Below are 17,939 nucleotides of genomic sequence, written 5' to 3' on the forward strand. Positions count from 1 at the left end.
TAAAATAATTATATATATATATTTAAAAAAATTTCAAAATTTTGGGGGGGCCATGGCCCCCCCACCCTTCAACGTGGCTCCGCCCATGCCTAAGACACCCTTCTTATTTTGCTATTTAGTCCCTTCTCTAACGCATGGAAGATAGGATTCTGAATATTAATGACGCCTCTAGCAACCTTGCTGCACCAAGGGCCTGTGGAAGTATCTTGCAAATCCATGAAATTTTCTTTGTCTATACCTTTATTACCATAAAAACCAATAGATTTTTCCTTATATCTCACATGTAGGCTTTTATCCAACCAATTAGAATTTCTTATCATATTCCGATGATATGGAGAGGTTAAACCGGCCTTTTTAACCAACCATGCTAAGGTATATGGTTCCCTGTCCAAGCATATGTTCCACCAAGATTTGATAGGATGAATGCAGATAAATGCTGCATACCAAAACTTTCTTCAGGTGCTAGATATTTCAGAAGGAACTGCATAGCCTTTTCTCTGAAAATAGTTAGGCCATGTGAATTACCCTGCACATATTAATAGCCTAACTATGTTAATTAAAGCTTCTTGTGATGCTCAGAGTTAAAATTGATTCGCATGATATAAAATCCTTACTTGATAGTAAGCAACTAACAATGATATGAAGCAACTAACTAACCATGCTTACACCACAAGGTTATATGACCTTGAAGTTCTATTGCCTAAGTAGAATTTATCCATTAGATCTTAATCATGCAGCCTATCATATCTGTTTGCATGCAAGGACAGGTACAATGAGTTTCTTGAAAAAGTTAATAGTCATACTGATAAGGTTGGTATAGTTTTGATTTGTAAGTTCCCTTTGTTGAGAATTCCTAACATATTTGGTCCTAAGTTGAGCATTTGTGGTGAATTAAGATTCCTTAACAATGGAATCTCATTACCTATCTTGAAATAATCGTTCCTCTGAATGCATCTTAGAGAAATTTACAGTATTTATCAACTTAAACTTTTGGGATATGTGGTGATTTATTAGTACTATATATAACAATTCAAGCCTCATATTCAATTGCATAAACATGAAGGAAGAAACATTTTATCATCTTCATCATCTACCTAATTTGCTTGTTTATTATTATTGGTTCTAAACGTATGAATCACCTATGGAGAAACTACAGTGAAAAAAAGAGGTAAGCTATAGCACTTATAAGTAATTTTAACTTAGCTTTCTTATGGTGCCGAATTTTTGGTCTTCAATTTAAAAACTTTGCGTATAGGGAAAACCAATTAAATATAGAGTGTAGGATTGATGACCTCATAGATGTTATAGTTGGCTACAGTTCTACAGGAATTGCAATATCTATGCCCATAGATCCTGACTTGGTCTGTCAACAACTAAAAATGCAGAAGAGAATACTATATTATATTCAATCATTGACAGTCGTTCTAAATTTGGGCCTATTGACTTTCATATTCAAAAAATCTCTCAACAGGAAAAATTTAGTAATTTGCATAAATCAAATCTTGACAGTTGCAAATTAGCAATTATTATGGCATCCAAAACCAAGATCATTATCAGAGAGGACCCCATATGCTAAATTGGTACACAAGAAAAAACTATCATAGATTAAAAAATAAACGGAAGTACAAGACTAAAATCAAACCAAAATAGGGAAAAAAAAAGAAAAAAGAAAAGAAAATATCGAAAAATTGAGAAAACAAACATTTTCATGGAGAACCCAAAAACCCGAAACAAAAAGGAATTAAACCCAAAATCAAATCTAAACCTATCCAACAAAAAAACTAATATTTCATACCCAAACCTAAAAAAAAATGGAGAAAAATGTACCGAATCTGGTTCCGACAATCTGATGGTGGCAGATATATAGCCTAATGGTGATGATACAATAGATTTTTCTTTCTCTACGTGCTTGCAGTTCCAGTGTCTAAGTCTGGCAAGGGAACGGCTTACGAACTCTGTCTCCTCTCTGTATCCTGCGTTTTATTTTATTTTATTTTTTTTTTTAGTATTGCAAGTATTGTTTTTTAACCAGTTATATTTACCTCTATGCTGAGAGACTATCAAATAGTGTTTTAACACTACAAAACAATATAATTTATCACATTTTAATTGTGCCTCTCAAATGGTGTTTTAATCCTATGAAACGATATAATTTATCGTTTTTTAATTGTGAAGGCGGCAGATTTTTAGATGAGTATTTTTTTTCTATGTTGCAGTACCAAGAAAGTTTCAAAAATGTAATAAAGAGTTCTCGGTAGGGAGTAGTCTTTTACTCTCTCTACTGTAGCAGTTTGTTTCCCTTCTTTTGTGAAGGAGGCTGTGGTCCCTCTAGTATCGTAGCTACTAGGAGGGTTTGTCTCTAGTGTAGTAGACTGAGGTAAGTTTGGGTTTTGGTGGGGCAGTAGTTTTCAGAATGGAGGAATTAACCAATAGGTGGCAGAGTCTCTCGCTAACAAAGGAGGAAGAAGTAAAAATGGATCTGACAAAGGAAAAAAAGGTAACTGGCGCAGTTTTGGCTGCGAAATTTTTTACCCGGAGAAACGTAAACGTTGAGGCGGTGGCAAAGACCTTCAGGCCATTATGGCGTACTAGAGGGAGTTTTGAGGTTTGTGAGGGCATCGACAATGTCCTCTTGTTCGACTTTGAGTTGGAAGCAGATGCGGAAAAGGTAATGCAGGGACAACCTTGGGCGTTTGATAGGCATTTGGTGGCGGTGCAGCGGTACGATGGGTCAATACCGGTCCAAGAGATAGAGTTTAAGACGACCACCTTCTGGATTCAAATTCATAACCTCCCATTTCAGTTGTTAACGGTGGAAGCGGCGGTGAGTATTGGCGAGACTGTTGGAAGAGTCTTAAGGCCGAAGGACTCTGGCGAGATGAAGGGTGGGAATTTTATGAGGGTCAGAGTGGAGGTGGATATAACCAAAGCGTTGTGCAGAGGGCGGAAAATATCGTGGGATCAATCAGGTGAAGGATGGGCAGCGTTCATGTATGAACGGCTGCCAAATATCTGCTACTGGTGTGGGTTCCTCTCCCATGACGATAAGGACTGCTTGCTTTGGCTGAATAGTAAAGGCGCGCTAAGGGTCGAGGAACAACAATTCGGACCTTGGCTTAGAGCTCCGCAGTTCAACCATGGCAGGAAGTCCGTTGTTGAGGTGCAAGGTTTCGACCAACCACGACGGATGAAGATGCAGTCCACGGTTACTGGGTATGCGAAATCGGGGTCAGTGGTGATGGAGAACCAGACTAGTGTGGATCACGCAACTGCATGCGCACCAGATGCTATGCCTGAAACGGAGACAGCGACGTTAATGGTGGTAAACGGCGGTGGAGTTGAGCAGAGGTTTGGGGAACGTATGCATGACGTGGCTGTACGACATTCTCGGGAGCAAATCCCGGATTTTGAGGAAACTTTAAAAGCACTTGATGAGGAGATTTGTAACGGACCAAAGCGACCGAATGTCAAGGCTGCAATTACTGAAAAAACGGCAGAATGCACTAATAGCAGCGTGAATCTCGTTGATGTCGTGATCATGGAGGACGATACGGGATTCGAAACTCAGCAGGAAGATCGGAATGGAAAGCTGGTAGATTTAAGGGTGGATGAGGTGTTGACTAACTTTGAATTTAGTGTGGGCTGGGCTGATCCGGGCTTGAAGGGAATGAAAGACAAAACCAAGCCCACTAAAGGTGGAAATAAAGGGAAGCAAATTACAAAGCCCAATAGTCTTAGTGGAGGGTCCGGAAATATTGTTGCAAACAAAGGGGTTTTGGGCTTACATGAAGGGACTTGGAAAAGGATGGTGAGACAAAGCCCATCAACTAATATGGATCAAATGAGGAGTGTTGATGTTGGGCTGAAGCGAAAAGTTGAAAGCTCAGACGGAGACCTACTTGACGTAAACTTGCATGGAAAAAAGAAGAAAGTTGCAGAGGAAAATAATGGTACAGAAATGGCGGAGGTTGCTGGGCAACCCCGCCGAGACCAATGAGTCTCTTAAGCTGGAACTGCCGGAGGCTTGGGAACCTCCGGACAGTTAAAGCCTTGGAAAAGGTGGTGAATAAGGAAGAGCCCAAGATTGTGTTTTTGATGGAGACAAAGTCGAAACGGGAATGGTTAGAGAAAGTGAAGGATCGTTGTAAGATGAAACATGGTTTAATTGTGTCTAGTGATGGGAGTAAGGGTGGGTTAGCTCTGTTGTGGAAGGAAGGAATCACTGTGAAGATTAACACATATGCTCAGGATCACATAGATGCTTGGATTGAAGGAGGATGGGATGGCGGTAGCTGGCATTTCACCAGGTTTTATGGTAATCCTGATACAGCGCAGCGACCGGAGTCGTGGGCCAAGTTAAAATCCCTTAAGGGAACGTCCTCGGTGCCATGGCTCGCCATTGGAGATTTCAATGAAATAACGGGACTCACGGAGAAAGAAGGTGGCCGTGCACGTCCAAGGAGGCAGATGGAGAATTTTATTGATGCTATAAATTACTGTGGTTTCAGGGAGGTGGACTTCATTGGACCGAAATACACTTGGTGGTATTATCGAGCGGATGGGATGCATATTCGGGAACGACTTGATAGAGCGTTGGCTAACAAGGAATGGATGGATTTGTTTCCCGCTGCAAAATTATACCATCTCTCTTCCTCAGCATCGGACCACTCGCCACTCTCACTTCATCTGGTGCCAAAAAGGAAGAAAAAGAAAATAAGGAAGAGTTTTAGATTCGAGTCGATGTGGCTAAAGGATAGTAGGTGTGAGGAGATTGTTAAAGCTGCATGGGAGATGGGGGAACACTCTGGTGCAGAGGGGGTACTGAAGAGTTGTTTGGAGCATTGCAGACATGACTTAGAGAATTGGAATAAGGAGGAGTTTGGACACATGGGACGGAAAATTTCTGAGCTTCAACAAAAACTGGAGTGGTTGGAATTACAGCCATCTAGTTCGAGTATGCTTGGCGAGTTAAGGACCACGAGAGCTAACCTCAACATTTGGCTAGAGAAAGAAGATGAAATGTGGAGACAGATCAAGATTGAACTGGTTTCAAGGAGGCGACAGGAACACTAGTATTTTTCATGCGAAAGCTTCGGCTAGACACCAGAAAAATTATATTGATGGTATAGTTGATGAGCAGGGGAGGTGGCAAGAGGATGAGTTGAAGATTGAGGAAGTTGTTGTGGCCTATTTTGAGAAGCTTTTTACTTCAAGCAAGCCAGAAGAGTTCTCCGAAATATTGCATGCTGTCCAACCGAAAGTCACAACTGATATGAACGTTGAACTGACCCGAGTGTACACGGCACAGGAAGTGAGATTGGCCTTGAAGCAGATGTATCCCCTGAAAGCCCCTGGCCCCGATGGTATGCCCCCCCTTTTTTTCCAACATTTTTGGAATACTTGTGGTGAAGTTGTAACAAGTACAGTGTTAGATTTCCTCAATCATGGTATGTCTCCTCCAAATTTTAATGAGACTCATATTGTGCTTATTCCAAAAATAAATGAACCGAAACATGTTTCTGATTATAGGCCGATTAGTCTTTGCAATGTAACCTATAAGATAGCTTCTAAAGCAATAGCAAACAGGCTGAAAAAATTCCTCCCATCCATTATTAGTGATACCCAAAGTGCCTTTGTGCATGGAAGGTTAATCACAGATAATGTTCTGGTAGCCTTCGAGACTATGCATCATATTAGTAGGAAAAAAGGGGGTAAAGTGGGTGAGATGGCCATTAAACTTGATATGAGTAAGGCTTATGATAGGGTAGAGTGGGTTTTTGTGGAGAAAGTTATGGAGAAATTGGGTTTTGATATTAAATTGAGGAGTTTGATCATGCAATGTATTACCACAGTATCCTATGCTATCAAGATCAATGGTCGCCCTAGAGGTCGCATTATTCCTTCCAGGGGTATCCGACAAGGAGACCCCCTATCACCTTACTTATTTCTATTGTGTGCAGAAGGGTTATCTGCTTTGATTAAAGCCTCAGTGTGTAATGGCAGCATGGAAGGGATTGCTATCTGTCGTGGGGGTCCTAAGCTCTCCCATTTATTTTTTGCTGATGATAGCCTCATTTTTTGCAAAGCAACTATTGCAGAATGTGACGCTTTGCAAAGAGTGTTGGGGGTTTATGAGCAAGCTTCGGGTCAGCAGTTGAATAGAGCAAAAACTTCCCTATTTTTCAGCAGTAATACTCCGAAGGAGATCCAGGAAGAGATCAAAACAAGATTTGGTGCCCAAGTAATCAAGCAGCATGAAAAATATCTTGGCTTGCCGTCTCTTGTGGGCAAAAACAAACGCAGCACTTTTAATGATATAAAGGAAAAGCTGGGTAAGAAATTGTCTGGATGGAAAGAGAAGTTGTTATCCAAAGGCGGAAAAGAAATATTGATTAAAGCAGTGGCGCTAGCTGTACCAACTTACACAATGAGCTGTTTTAAACTGCCAGATAATCTTTGCGATGAGTTAACAGCTATGATAAGGAAGTTTTGGTGGGGCCAAGTGAAGAACGAAAATAGAATACCTTGGTTGAGCTGGGGCAAAATGTGTGAATCAAAGTCAAATGGAGGTATGGGTTTTAAGAACCTTAAACTTTTTAATTTGGCTTTGTTGGCAAAACAAGGGTGGAGACTCTAGGTAGGCCAAGACTCTCTAGTTTATAGAGTGTTGAAGGCGAAATATTTCCCAAGGTATGAGTTTATCCATGCATCACTTGGCAATAACCCATCATACTCGTGGTGAAGTATTATGGCAGCCCAATCATTAGTCAAAGAAGGCTTGAAGTGGAGGGTTGGGAATGGAGCAAGCATTCGCGTATGGGAGGACAAATGGCTGCCTATTCCTCCATCTCATAAAGTTATTACCCCAAGGCTTTTCCTCCATGCGGACACCAGGGCGGCAGATTTGCTAGACAGTGAAAAAGGGGAGTGGCGGACTGAGGTTATTGATACGGTGTTTCTACCACATGAGGCTGACAGTATAAAAAGTATCCCCATTAGTGCCCAACTACCACCGGATAAACTTATTTGTTCCGAAACACCGAATGGTTTATTTACGGTGAGGAGTGCGTACAAGCTGGCTGTGAACCTGCTCTCATTGCCTAATAAAGGTGCCACGTCGGATGCTAGCAAAGTGAGGAGTTTTTGGAGAAGGATTTGGAGCATCCCGGTACCTCACAAAATTCGCCATTTTATGTGGCGTGCATGCCGTAATGCCTTGCCAACAAAGGACAACCTGCTGCGCCGGAAAATAGTCCAGGATGAGGTGTGTGAAGACTGCAAAGAGGCGCCGGAGTCGGTGTTTCATGTCCTGTGGGAGTGTCGGAAAGCTAAAGAGGCAAGGGAGTGTTCCAAGATGGTGTTTCCAGACCTGGGTGGCTCATCCCTGTCCTTCGTAGACGTAATGTGGAAGCTGATAATGCAGGAGGATGTGGGTGAGGAGCACGTGGCTCAGGTTGCCACGACGGCATGGGCAGTATGGCACAACCGGAATGAGGTCAGGTGTGGCGGAGTAAGTAAGACGGGGAGGCAGATATTCAGCTGGGCGACAGAGTATCTTCGGGAGTACAAAGCGGCGACTTTGCTTGACCGACCAGTTGCTCCGACGCCTCAGCGAAGTGTTAGGTGGACTCCTCCACGGGATGGTCTTTTCAAGATCAACGTTGACGGAGCAGTGTTCATGAAACATAAAGCAGCGGGCGTTGGGGTAGTAATACGTGACAGTGAAGGTAGGCTTGAAGCAGCTCTAAGCAGGAAGATCCAGTTGCCGTTAGGAGCAGCAGAGGTCGAAGCCAAAGCGGTTGAGGTGGGCCTGCTCTTTGCAAAGGACGTCGGTGTAAGGGATGTTGTTGTGGAAGGTGATTCAACAGTAGTTTATAATGCTTTATGTAACTGCTCCCGGGCCCCATCCACAATAGCTGCTGTGACTAATGGGATTCAAGACATAGGCAAAGAATTTAGAAGTATTGAGTATTCCCACGTGCGGAGACAAGGGAACTTGCCGGCCCATATTTTAGCAAAAAATGCATCTAGCATAAATGATTATGTTGCTTGGATTGAAGAGGAACCTTGCTGTATTATGCAAGCTCTTATCCATGATGTAACCTCTTTTTCGTAGTCGCAATAAACGTATATCTATCTTTCGCATCAAAAAAAAAAAAAAAGTTTCAAAAAAATTAAAAAAAAGTTATGCAAACAATTTTTTCCTAATCTTTAAAACTGAAAAAAAAAAAAAAAAAAAAAAAAAAAAAAAAAAAAAAAACAATTTAAATTTAAATTTAGAAATTAGAAGTTATTAATTTTTACTTTAAAAAAAATTAAATTGATTACGTGGCATTCGTTAAAGCCAAATAATTTTTTTAATATTATTTTAATGGACACGTCAATATTTACTATGTCAATAGTACATTCCATTTGCCACATATGATATTTTTGTTAAGTGAGTAACGGTAAGAACTAAAATGAAACGCTTTTTTCATTTAGGAACTAAAAGCGGTAAAATAAAAAAGTAGGGACCAAAACGGAAATAGGGTGAAAATGTAAGGACGAAAATAGTATTTCTACCTACTAAAAAAATGCTCTAAGAGCATTGATTTAGAAGCTATTTTAAAAAAAAAAAATTTATGAAAAAGTGATAAAGTAATTAATTCACACACATATACACTTAGATTAGGTTAAAGTAGAAATTATATCTTGTATTATAAAAATGATATCAAAACTTTTCTAATATAGTTTATTAACAATTATCCTAAAGACACCCATTAACGTGACCCTTTATTATAATATAATATAGATGATAAGAAATCAAGGGCAGCAAAAATTAGCAACGGTGGCATTTGCTTTGGTCCAGGGAATTCAAATGACCCTTGAGCTAGCAAATATATATATATATATATATATAATTTTATAATTTCTTTTTTTTTTACCCCCAAAAATAAAAAATTGAACTTCTTGAGTCCCTAACTCTAAATCTTTTCTAAGTCTAAGTCCAACTAAAATAAACTTGAATATTATCTCCTTAACAATCTATTCTTGCAAATAAAATTACAATTAATTAAAACTTTTCAAATTCACAAGTGGAGTGGCTAAATTTAAATGTGTTTTTAATTTGTTATTTGTAAGTGGGGTTTGGGGCATGGCCCAGTCAATCAATCAATAGTTAGTAAATGTTAACACTAAAAGACAATTAAACAATTTGACAAGAGATGATTTTAAAAAAAGATTTTAAAAAATTAGACAAGGGGAATAGGATAGGAGAGTGATTGACTGAAGACAAAAACAAATGTTAACATAACAAAAATTTTCTTAAAAGAATTGCAAAGACCAATAATTGTCAAAGTTGAGTTGAATTTTTAAATAAAGTTACAATTAATTTATACTTTTGATCGAATCTGTGAGTGGAGTGGTTGAATTTGAATGTATTTTTAATTTTATTATTTTTTAAGTGGGGATTGGGGCATGGGCCAGTTAGTTAATTAGTAGTTAGTAAATATTAATACTAAAGACAATTAAACAATTAGACAATGGATGATTCTAAAAAAAATATTAAAAAAAAAATTAGACAAAGTGCATGGGACAAGAGAGTGATTGAGTGAAGACAAAAATAAATGTTAATACAAAAAAAAAAAAAAAAAATTCTTAATAGAATTACAAAGATCAATAGTTGTCAAAAGTGAGTTTAATTGTTAAATAAAGTTACAATTAATTCATAGTTTTGATCGAATTTGTGAGTGGAGTGGTTGAATTTGAATGTGTTTTTAATTTGTTATTTGTTAAGTGGGGATTGAGGCAAGGGCCAGATAATCAATCAGTAGTTAGTAAATGTTAACATTTAAGGACAATTAAACAGTAAGACAATGGGTAATTCTAAATAAATAAATAAATAATTAGACAAGGGGGGGGGGGACAAGGGAGTGATTGAGTGAAGACAAAAACAAATGTTAACATAACAAAAAATTTCTTAATAGAATTACAAAGTCCAATAGTTGTCAAAGTTAAGTTAAATTGTTATATAAAAGAATTGTGCAGAGTAAAGACAAAAACTAATTGATAAAAATATTCTAAACAATAATCATTAAAGTTTACTTAACAACAATTTAATTAATATGTTTATTGTATTTTTTTTTTTTAATTTAAGATAAAAATCTCACTCTATCTTAATTTAAGTGTATATGTGTGTTAAATTTTCTTTTAGAGACTTGAACCCTAATCCTTGCCCCCCCACCCCCACAAAAACTTATTCTTATTAAGTGACCATCACGCCAATGTTGCACAATGATATTATATTTAGAAACAATAGATTATTTCCAATATTTCATCTTAACAATCATAATATTATGTTCATTATATGAAGAAACAATATACCAAATTAACTTATAGTTTATCTTTTATTATCTTTTTATTACTATGGACAAATTTGTAATAAAACCATGTAGACACAAAATTTATCTCCTACTTAAGATTCATCTTCTTCTTGACACCCTAGAAAAAATTCCTGAAACTTTCACTGCAAGAAATCAAATGATGACACAAACTAAGAGAGAAGCTCTTGACCCTTTACTCTTAAGTAAAGAAATCAATAAAATATACCTTGACTACCTAATGTTTTACGACTATGCAGATGCTGAGATAAACATATGCAACATCTAGGACCCTCTTAGCCCCATATGAAAGTGAATTTTCATGCATCTGTTAGCAAGGAGAAATCATGTGGAGTAGTAGTGGGCAAAAATTATAAAAGATAATCAATTTTTGCTTGTAAAGCCTTACGCATGAAATAAGGTGTACCAAGTCCAACAACAAAAATAATCACAAACCAATAAGGGGGTTATTATTCAGTCTTTATCTTTAGTTTTTAAAAATTCAAACTTCTTCGATATTATTTTACAAATGTAAATAATTAAGGATTAAAGTATAAATAATAAAGCCACTGAACATCCCTGCAATCTTTCTACCTCTCCCATTGAATAATATTGAGAGGTTTATTGTTCCATATACCAAGATCAAAAAGGTGTTGGATATCTGTTGAAACCACACAGCTTTCATCCTAATTTTCAAGGTTTTTTTTTTTTTTTTTTAAATTATGAATAACCTATGTTTCCCAATTGGGAGAGTCTAAGATTTTTAACTTAATGTTAGGCAACATAATCCTTAATTATTTGCATTTGTAAAATAATATCAAAGTAGTTTGAATGTTTAGAAGATTAAAAGAGAAGACCAAATAACCCACTTAATGATTTGTGATTATTTTCATCATTGGGGTTGGTACACCTCATATGTGTATTGGTTACAATCTTGTATATATGGAGCAAGACTTTGTGTAATAACATAGTTTTTCTCCTTTTTTTACATCTCTCCATGAGAGAGAGAGACAGCTTAACAAAAAAAAAAAAAAAAAAAAAAAAAAAAACAAAAGAGAGAAGTACAAGCCAAAAAAACAAGACCACTCCCCCCCCAAAAAAAAAAAAAGGATACAACTTTATATAGATACAATAATTCAATTTTCAAATTGAATATGTAATTGTTTATTTAGTTTATTAAATGATTAAAATTATCTGTGAATAACTAAGAAAATCTCTAAAAAGTAACTCAAGGAGATCGTTCAAACATTATCCATCGACTTAAAAAGAAGCTTATGCATGATTGGGCGTGCTTTGCACATGGCCTCTAATGGCATGGCTTTAGGCATAGTGATCCCACTACCTTCATTTATGTCAACTTCTTCTGTAGTAACCCTTTCCCACTCAAAATTTTGAATCAAAGAACCCAAAGTCAAGCTCACTGTACGTTGGGCAAGGCCCGCCCCAGGACAAGTCCTCCTCCCAATCCCAAATGGCATTAGCCTATGTCCTTCAACCTCACCATTTTCAAACCTCTCAGGCTTAAAACTAGTAGCATCATCCCACACCTTAGGATCTCTATGTATGGCCCATGCATTGACCAATAACATTGTGCCACTTGGTACATCATATCCTCCAATGGTACAATCAGCGGAGGACATATGGGGTACTAACAATGGTGCTGCTGGATATAATCGAAGGGTTTCTGAGATAATACATTGAAGGTAGTGTAATTTGGAAACATCTGATTCCTCAATGAATTTCTCTTCTCCAATTTGACTATCTATCTCATCTCTAGCCTTTTTCAATATATTAGGATGATTCAGGAGATTAGTCATTGCCCACTCTAATGTGACTGCTGATGTATCAGTCCCTGCCAATAACAATATCTGCACATTATAAACGAAGTGTTTAGAATAGAACAATAATATTTTAAATAAAAAGGGTTTGTTAATATGTTCTGGGACATTTAACTATGATGATATGTATGTAACTAGTTCTTATTTGATAAACTGTATGTAACTAGTTAGTCTAATGTTACTGTGGATTTTTTTTTTTTTTTGGGACTAAGAATGTCACTTTTTCGCACTAGACAGCAATTCCGATGAAGCTACTAAAGAAAAATAAAACAGATAATTGCATGACTACTTTTTTAGATGCAAGAATAAAACAAAACCTTTATTTCCTAGTTTTCTCAATATAAGAGATGAAGCACTATTGAGTGCACTTACCAATATAAGCCCCTTGATGATTTGGTCTGTGTAGTAGTCTGGCTGCGATTTTTGCAAAGAAAGCATATGGTCAATCATAGTGTTACCCTCTTCCTCCTTATGCCTTTGCTCATCAATAAGTGCTTGCAAGAACTCATCCGTCCTCTTGGAGAGACTCTTCAACTTCTTCTCCAAACCTCCATAATCCATCCAGCGCAAGATGGGTACAAACTCCGCTGGATTTGATGCCCCTCCGAACCCTGTTATCTCTTTCATTATCCGCCTAAACTGTCTCGCTTCTTCCTCGTCCTTCACGTCCTCACCGTACTTGTAGTACCGTTTCCCTGCCACCATTCTCATTATGGTGTTAAATGTCATCTCCAAGAGCATTGATTGTAGCTCCACCTTGGCGAAACAGTGGCCAGAATTGCGAGACAGGTTTCGTAGCAAGTGCTTGATCTCGTCCCTTCGGATGCCTAAGAACTTGTTGAGGCGATTGTTTGAGAAGATTTCAAGGGTACTAATGCGGCGGAGGTTGCGCCAGTGATCGCCATATGGGGATAGTACTAAGGTGGTGCTGTTGTAATGCAGGTGCTTCCCTAATAGGGTGGGAGGACGGTTGGCTAATACTACGTCGTTCTTTGTGAAGCATTCTTCAACTGCTGATGGGGATGACACAATGACCACAAGTTGTGAACCAAATTTGAGTGAGAATATTTGACCATATTTTTGTGAGAGGGCAAGGAAAGTACGGTGGAGTGGTTTTTTAATGATATGGAGATGGCCTATAATTGGAAGAGAAGGTGGGCTAGGTGGGAGGTGTTTTGGTCGAGTAGTTCTTGTTTTGACGATGAGCTTGATAGCAACAAGAAAGATGAAAAGAGTGAGAGACAAACAGAGTAAGATAGCTACCATGTTTATTTTTTATGATATTATGATACTGAAATGATTTCTGATGCTCTGTGATTGAAGATGCACGCATGTGGTCACTACATATTTATAGGGACCATCTACTAGCTAGTTAGTGTTAGAATATCATTTGTGTACACCACATTGATTGAAGATTGTCAAGTTTTGGATTTTGGACAGATATGGTTCCTTTTTCTCTCTCATTTGAGATGCGTCACTGAGTACGTAATCGCATTTGGCTTTGCATGCATGATTATATATATATATATATATATATATAAATGTTACCTCTTAGGCAGGTTAGGAACAGGGGGGGCACTATAGCCCTTTTTTTTAATACTAGTGGGGAAGCACGCGCTTGCCATTATATTAAATAATAATTCTTTATGAAAAGGTGGGCGCTTTTTATAGAAAATCTTGTCAATAGATTTTCTATACTCACAAATTTTTTTTTGAAAATGGACTTGGTTTTCATTAAACCACAAAGAAGGTACAACCATACAAAGATCTGCAGAAGCAGAACCAGACAGATTACATATTAAGCAGCATCCAATTGAATTAACAAAGAAATAAAAGGGGGAGTTACACCCCTCCAAAGTTGGGAATTTCCAGTCCTGCGCACATAGTGGGCCAGTTCATGTGCCACTTGATTGAAGTCTCGGCTTATGTGCTGAAAGGAGCAGGACTCAAAGGAGCTGTGAATATGCAGAATTTCCAGGATAAGGTGACCCGAGCTGCTGCCTATATACTTGCTATTTATGGCCTGGATTGCTACCAGCGCATCTGACTCCAAAATAACCCGAGGGAGGTGTAAGTCTTGGGCAAGCAAAATGCCTTGAAGCAGGGCCATAATCTCCACCAGTTCTGCAGAATAGCATGCTTTTAGGAGCTTGCAACTAGCTGCAACTGTCTGGCCAGTGCAGTCCCTGACTATTACTCCAACGCTTGAATTCCCCCCATGGTCCGAGGTTGCCCCATCAACATTAACTTTGAAGATTCCTAGAGGTGGGGGGGTCCATTTGATAGGTAGAGCCCTTGGTTGAGAGAAGTCCCAATCAACTACATTATTGAAGTCCTCCACCACACTCTTAGCCAATTGCCATACTTGTTGGTGAGAAAGGCAGCCATCCTCATGGACTACCTTATTTCTGTTATACCATATTGCCCAGGCAATTCCAAAGAACAGTTCCAGATCTTGCTGAGAATGGTGGGAGAGGATGAACATGGCTGAGTCAATAAAAGACCACCGAACCTCTTGTGTGCCTAAGGGGTTTTCCGACCATTGATTCCAGACGAGGGTGGGGAAGTCACAACTGAGAATGGCGTGGTTAATACATTCAGGATCCTTTTTACAGATTGGGCAGCCCCTATTACTGCTGATTCCTCTGTTGCAAATAGCTTCCATGGTGGGGAGACCATTGATACAAGCTCTCCAGGCAAAGATCTTGACCTTGGCAGGAAGATTAAGATGCCAAAGTTTCTTCCAAAGTGATTTATATGGGTCTCCTGAAGAACATTCCCCAACCTTCTTTGTTTCAAACAGATTGAAAGCAATGTGATAAGCACTTTTCACCGTAAATTCTCCTCGGTTATTACCCAACCAGATTAGCTTATCTTCAGGCATGCTATGAGACAAAGGAATCCTTAGAATAGAGTCCGCCTCAAAGGGGAGAAACGTTGCTCTGACCAAGGTGACATTCCACCACTTTGTGAGAGGGTCAATGAGGGCAGAAACCATGGGAAATTCAGGATTATTGTTTCGAGGAGAAATAACCTTGTAAGTGGAAGGGGTAGGCAGCCACCTATCCTCCCAAATGTGAATCAGCTTCCCATTGCCAACTCTCCACCTAGAACCCCTCCTTATGACTTCAAGGCTGCTGTGAATACTTCTCCATGAGTATGAAGGCAAACTCCCAAGCTTGGCATTAAGTACATCACCTGTGGGAAAGTATTTTGATTTAAGGACCCGGGTAACTAAGGAAGATGGATTGGATAGAATTCTCCACGCCTGCTTTGCAAGCATGGCTTGATTAAAGGCTCTCAAATTCCGGAACCCCATGCCTCCATCAGCTTTCGAAAAACACATCCTTTTCCAGCTGACCCAACTCAATTTTGCTTCGTTTTGCTTTTGACCCCACCAGAAATTTCTCATCATACTCTCCAAATCATCGCATAAGCTTTGTGGGAGTTGGAAGCAGCTCATAGTATATGTCGGGATCGCCTGGGCCACTGCTTTGATGAGAATTTCTTTCCCTCCCATTGAAAGGAGTTTTCCTTTCCAACCAGCTAACTTCTGACCAATCCTCTCTTTTAATATGGAGAAAACCTGTGTTTTAGACCTTCCAATGAAGGAAGGAAGCCCTAAGTATTTAGTATGCTTTGAGTCTTGCATTGGCCCCAGAATGCTAAAAATCTCATTCTTAATACCATGGCTTGTGTTTGGGCTAAAAAACATTGAGGATTTGTCGGTGTTAATTTTTTGGCCCGAGGCTTCTTCATATCCACGGAGGATCAACTTTAACACTTGGCATTCAGTAGGGTTTACTTTGCAGAAGAGGATGCTGTCATCCGCAAAGAAGAGATGGGTCACTCTAGGGCAGCCACGAGCAATTGAGATACCAGTTAGGCACTGATTTTGGGCTGCTTCATGGATGAGGGCAGAGAGACCTTCAGCACAAAGGAGGAAGATACTAGGGGAGAGGGGATCACCTTGTCGGATCCCGCGAGTTGGTTTGATATTTCCATATGCAGCACCATTAATAAGGACTGAATATGAAACTGAGCAGATACATTCCATAACCAAATTTATCCACCTAGTACTGAAACCCATTCTTTCCATCACTCTTTGAATGAAACACCATTCAACCCTATCAAAGGCCTTACTCATGTCAAGTTTGGCTGCCATGAAGCCGTCCTTTCCTGCAGATTTGTGGTTTAGAAAATGCATTAATTCAAAAGCCACAATCACGTTATCAGTGATAAGGCGATCAGAAGTGAAGGCACTCTGATTCTCAGTGATGATGTGAGGCAGAAGGGGTTTTAATCTATTGGCCAGAATTTTTGAAATGAGTTTATACACTACATTACACAAGCTGATGGGGCGAAAATCAGTCATTTTCTTTGGGCTGTTTGTTTTTGGGATGAGGGATATATTAGTTTTGTTGAGATCAGCCACAGATAAATTATTATTGAGAACATTAAGGATCATGTTAGTGATACCATTACCCACTACATTCCAGTATTTTTGATAAAATAAAGCAGACATACCGTCAGGGCCGGGAGCTTTGGTGGGGTGAATCTGTTTAAGAGCAGCAACAACCTCTTCTCTGGTGAAAACCCGGTCTAAGCTCTCATTCATGTCATCCGTTACCCTTGAAGGAATGGCTGCGGTTATTTCCTCAACTTGTGCTGGATGGGTTGTTGTGTAAATGTTCTCAAAATAATTAATGGCTGCATGGGCTATACTTTCCTTTTCATCACACCAGTTACCAACTTCATCCCAAAATCCAGCAATAGTGTTCTGCTTACGCCTCTCCGAAGCCTGAGCATGGAAGAATTTTGTATTCTTGTCCCCTTCCTTGAGCCAGTGTGCTTTAGCTCGTTGACCCCAATAGAGTTCCTCATCATCAAGAAGGGTATTAATTTCTCTCTTTAGGCTGTTGATTTCATTACTTAGGACACCATCCTTGTTACCCCTATTTAGATTGTTCAAAGCAGTCCTTTTTGCCTGAATTTTTTTCGGAATTTGCCCATACACTTCTGAACTCCAAGTCTTAAGGTCAGCAGCGCATCGTTTGATAGTCTCCATAATTCCCTCCGGAGTGCTTAAATCAATTCCCATGCCCCATGATGACTCTATAATGGCTTTACAGTCGTTGTTCTTTACCCACATTGCTTCAAAGTGGAAGCGTTTTTCACTGGAGTAACGTTTGGGTATTGAGTCTGTGACTAGTAGTGCGTGGTGATCCGATGTGGAGTCAGCAATGTGGTGCACTTTTAAACTTCCAAACTTTTCCACCCAACTCAGAGTAGCCAAAGCTCTATCTAATCTTAGACTTATATTGTTATTTCCCCCCTGCATATTACTCCAAGTATAATCAGCCCCACAATAACCCAAATCCTGAAAATTGCAGTAATTAACTACCTTTCTAAATCCATCCATTTGCTGTTGGGTTCGAATAGCACCCCCCTCTTTCTCAGTAATTGATAAAATTTCATTAAAATCTCCCAGGCAAAGCCATGGGAGTTGAAGCTGATTATTGAGAAAAGCTAAGAGTTGCCATGATTCATACCTTCGGTGGGTTTCCGGATGCCCATAGAAGCCGGTTAACCTCCAACAGAAATTGCTGTTATGCTCCTTAATCACTACATCAATATGATTCTTTGAATAGCTCTTGATTTCAAGATCGATTTCTCGAGCCCAGAGAAGAGCAAGTCCACCACTACGGCCTACGGAAGGAACACTAAGGCCATTAGCGAAACC

At 39.1% G+C, this 17,939-nt stretch overlaps 1 protein-coding gene across 1 annotated transcript; it reads right to left on the bottom strand.

Moving 5' to 3' along the window:
* Positions 1 to 11,506: 11,506 nt before the first annotated feature.
* LOC115952826 (cytochrome P450 81Q32-like) lies at positions 11,507 to 13,628 on the bottom strand. Its single transcript, XM_031070127.1, has 2 exons — positions 12,569 to 13,628; positions 11,507 to 12,226 (listed from the first exon to the last, which is right to left on the bottom strand). The coding sequence occupies exons 1-2, from the start codon at positions 13,460 to 13,462 to the stop codon at positions 11,600 to 11,602; spliced, it is 1,521 nt and encodes a 506-aa protein (XP_030925987.1). The 5' UTR covers positions 13,463 to 13,628; the 3' UTR covers positions 11,507 to 11,599.
* Positions 13,629 to 17,939: the final 4,311 nt, after the last annotated feature.

The sequence above is a fragment of the Quercus lobata genome, chromosome 7 (genome assembly GCF_001633185.2).
Source record: "Quercus lobata isolate SW786 chromosome 7, ValleyOak3.0 Primary Assembly, whole genome shotgun sequence".
In the NCBI taxonomy this organism is placed as follows: domain Eukaryota; kingdom Viridiplantae; phylum Streptophyta; class Magnoliopsida; order Fagales; family Fagaceae; genus Quercus; species Quercus lobata.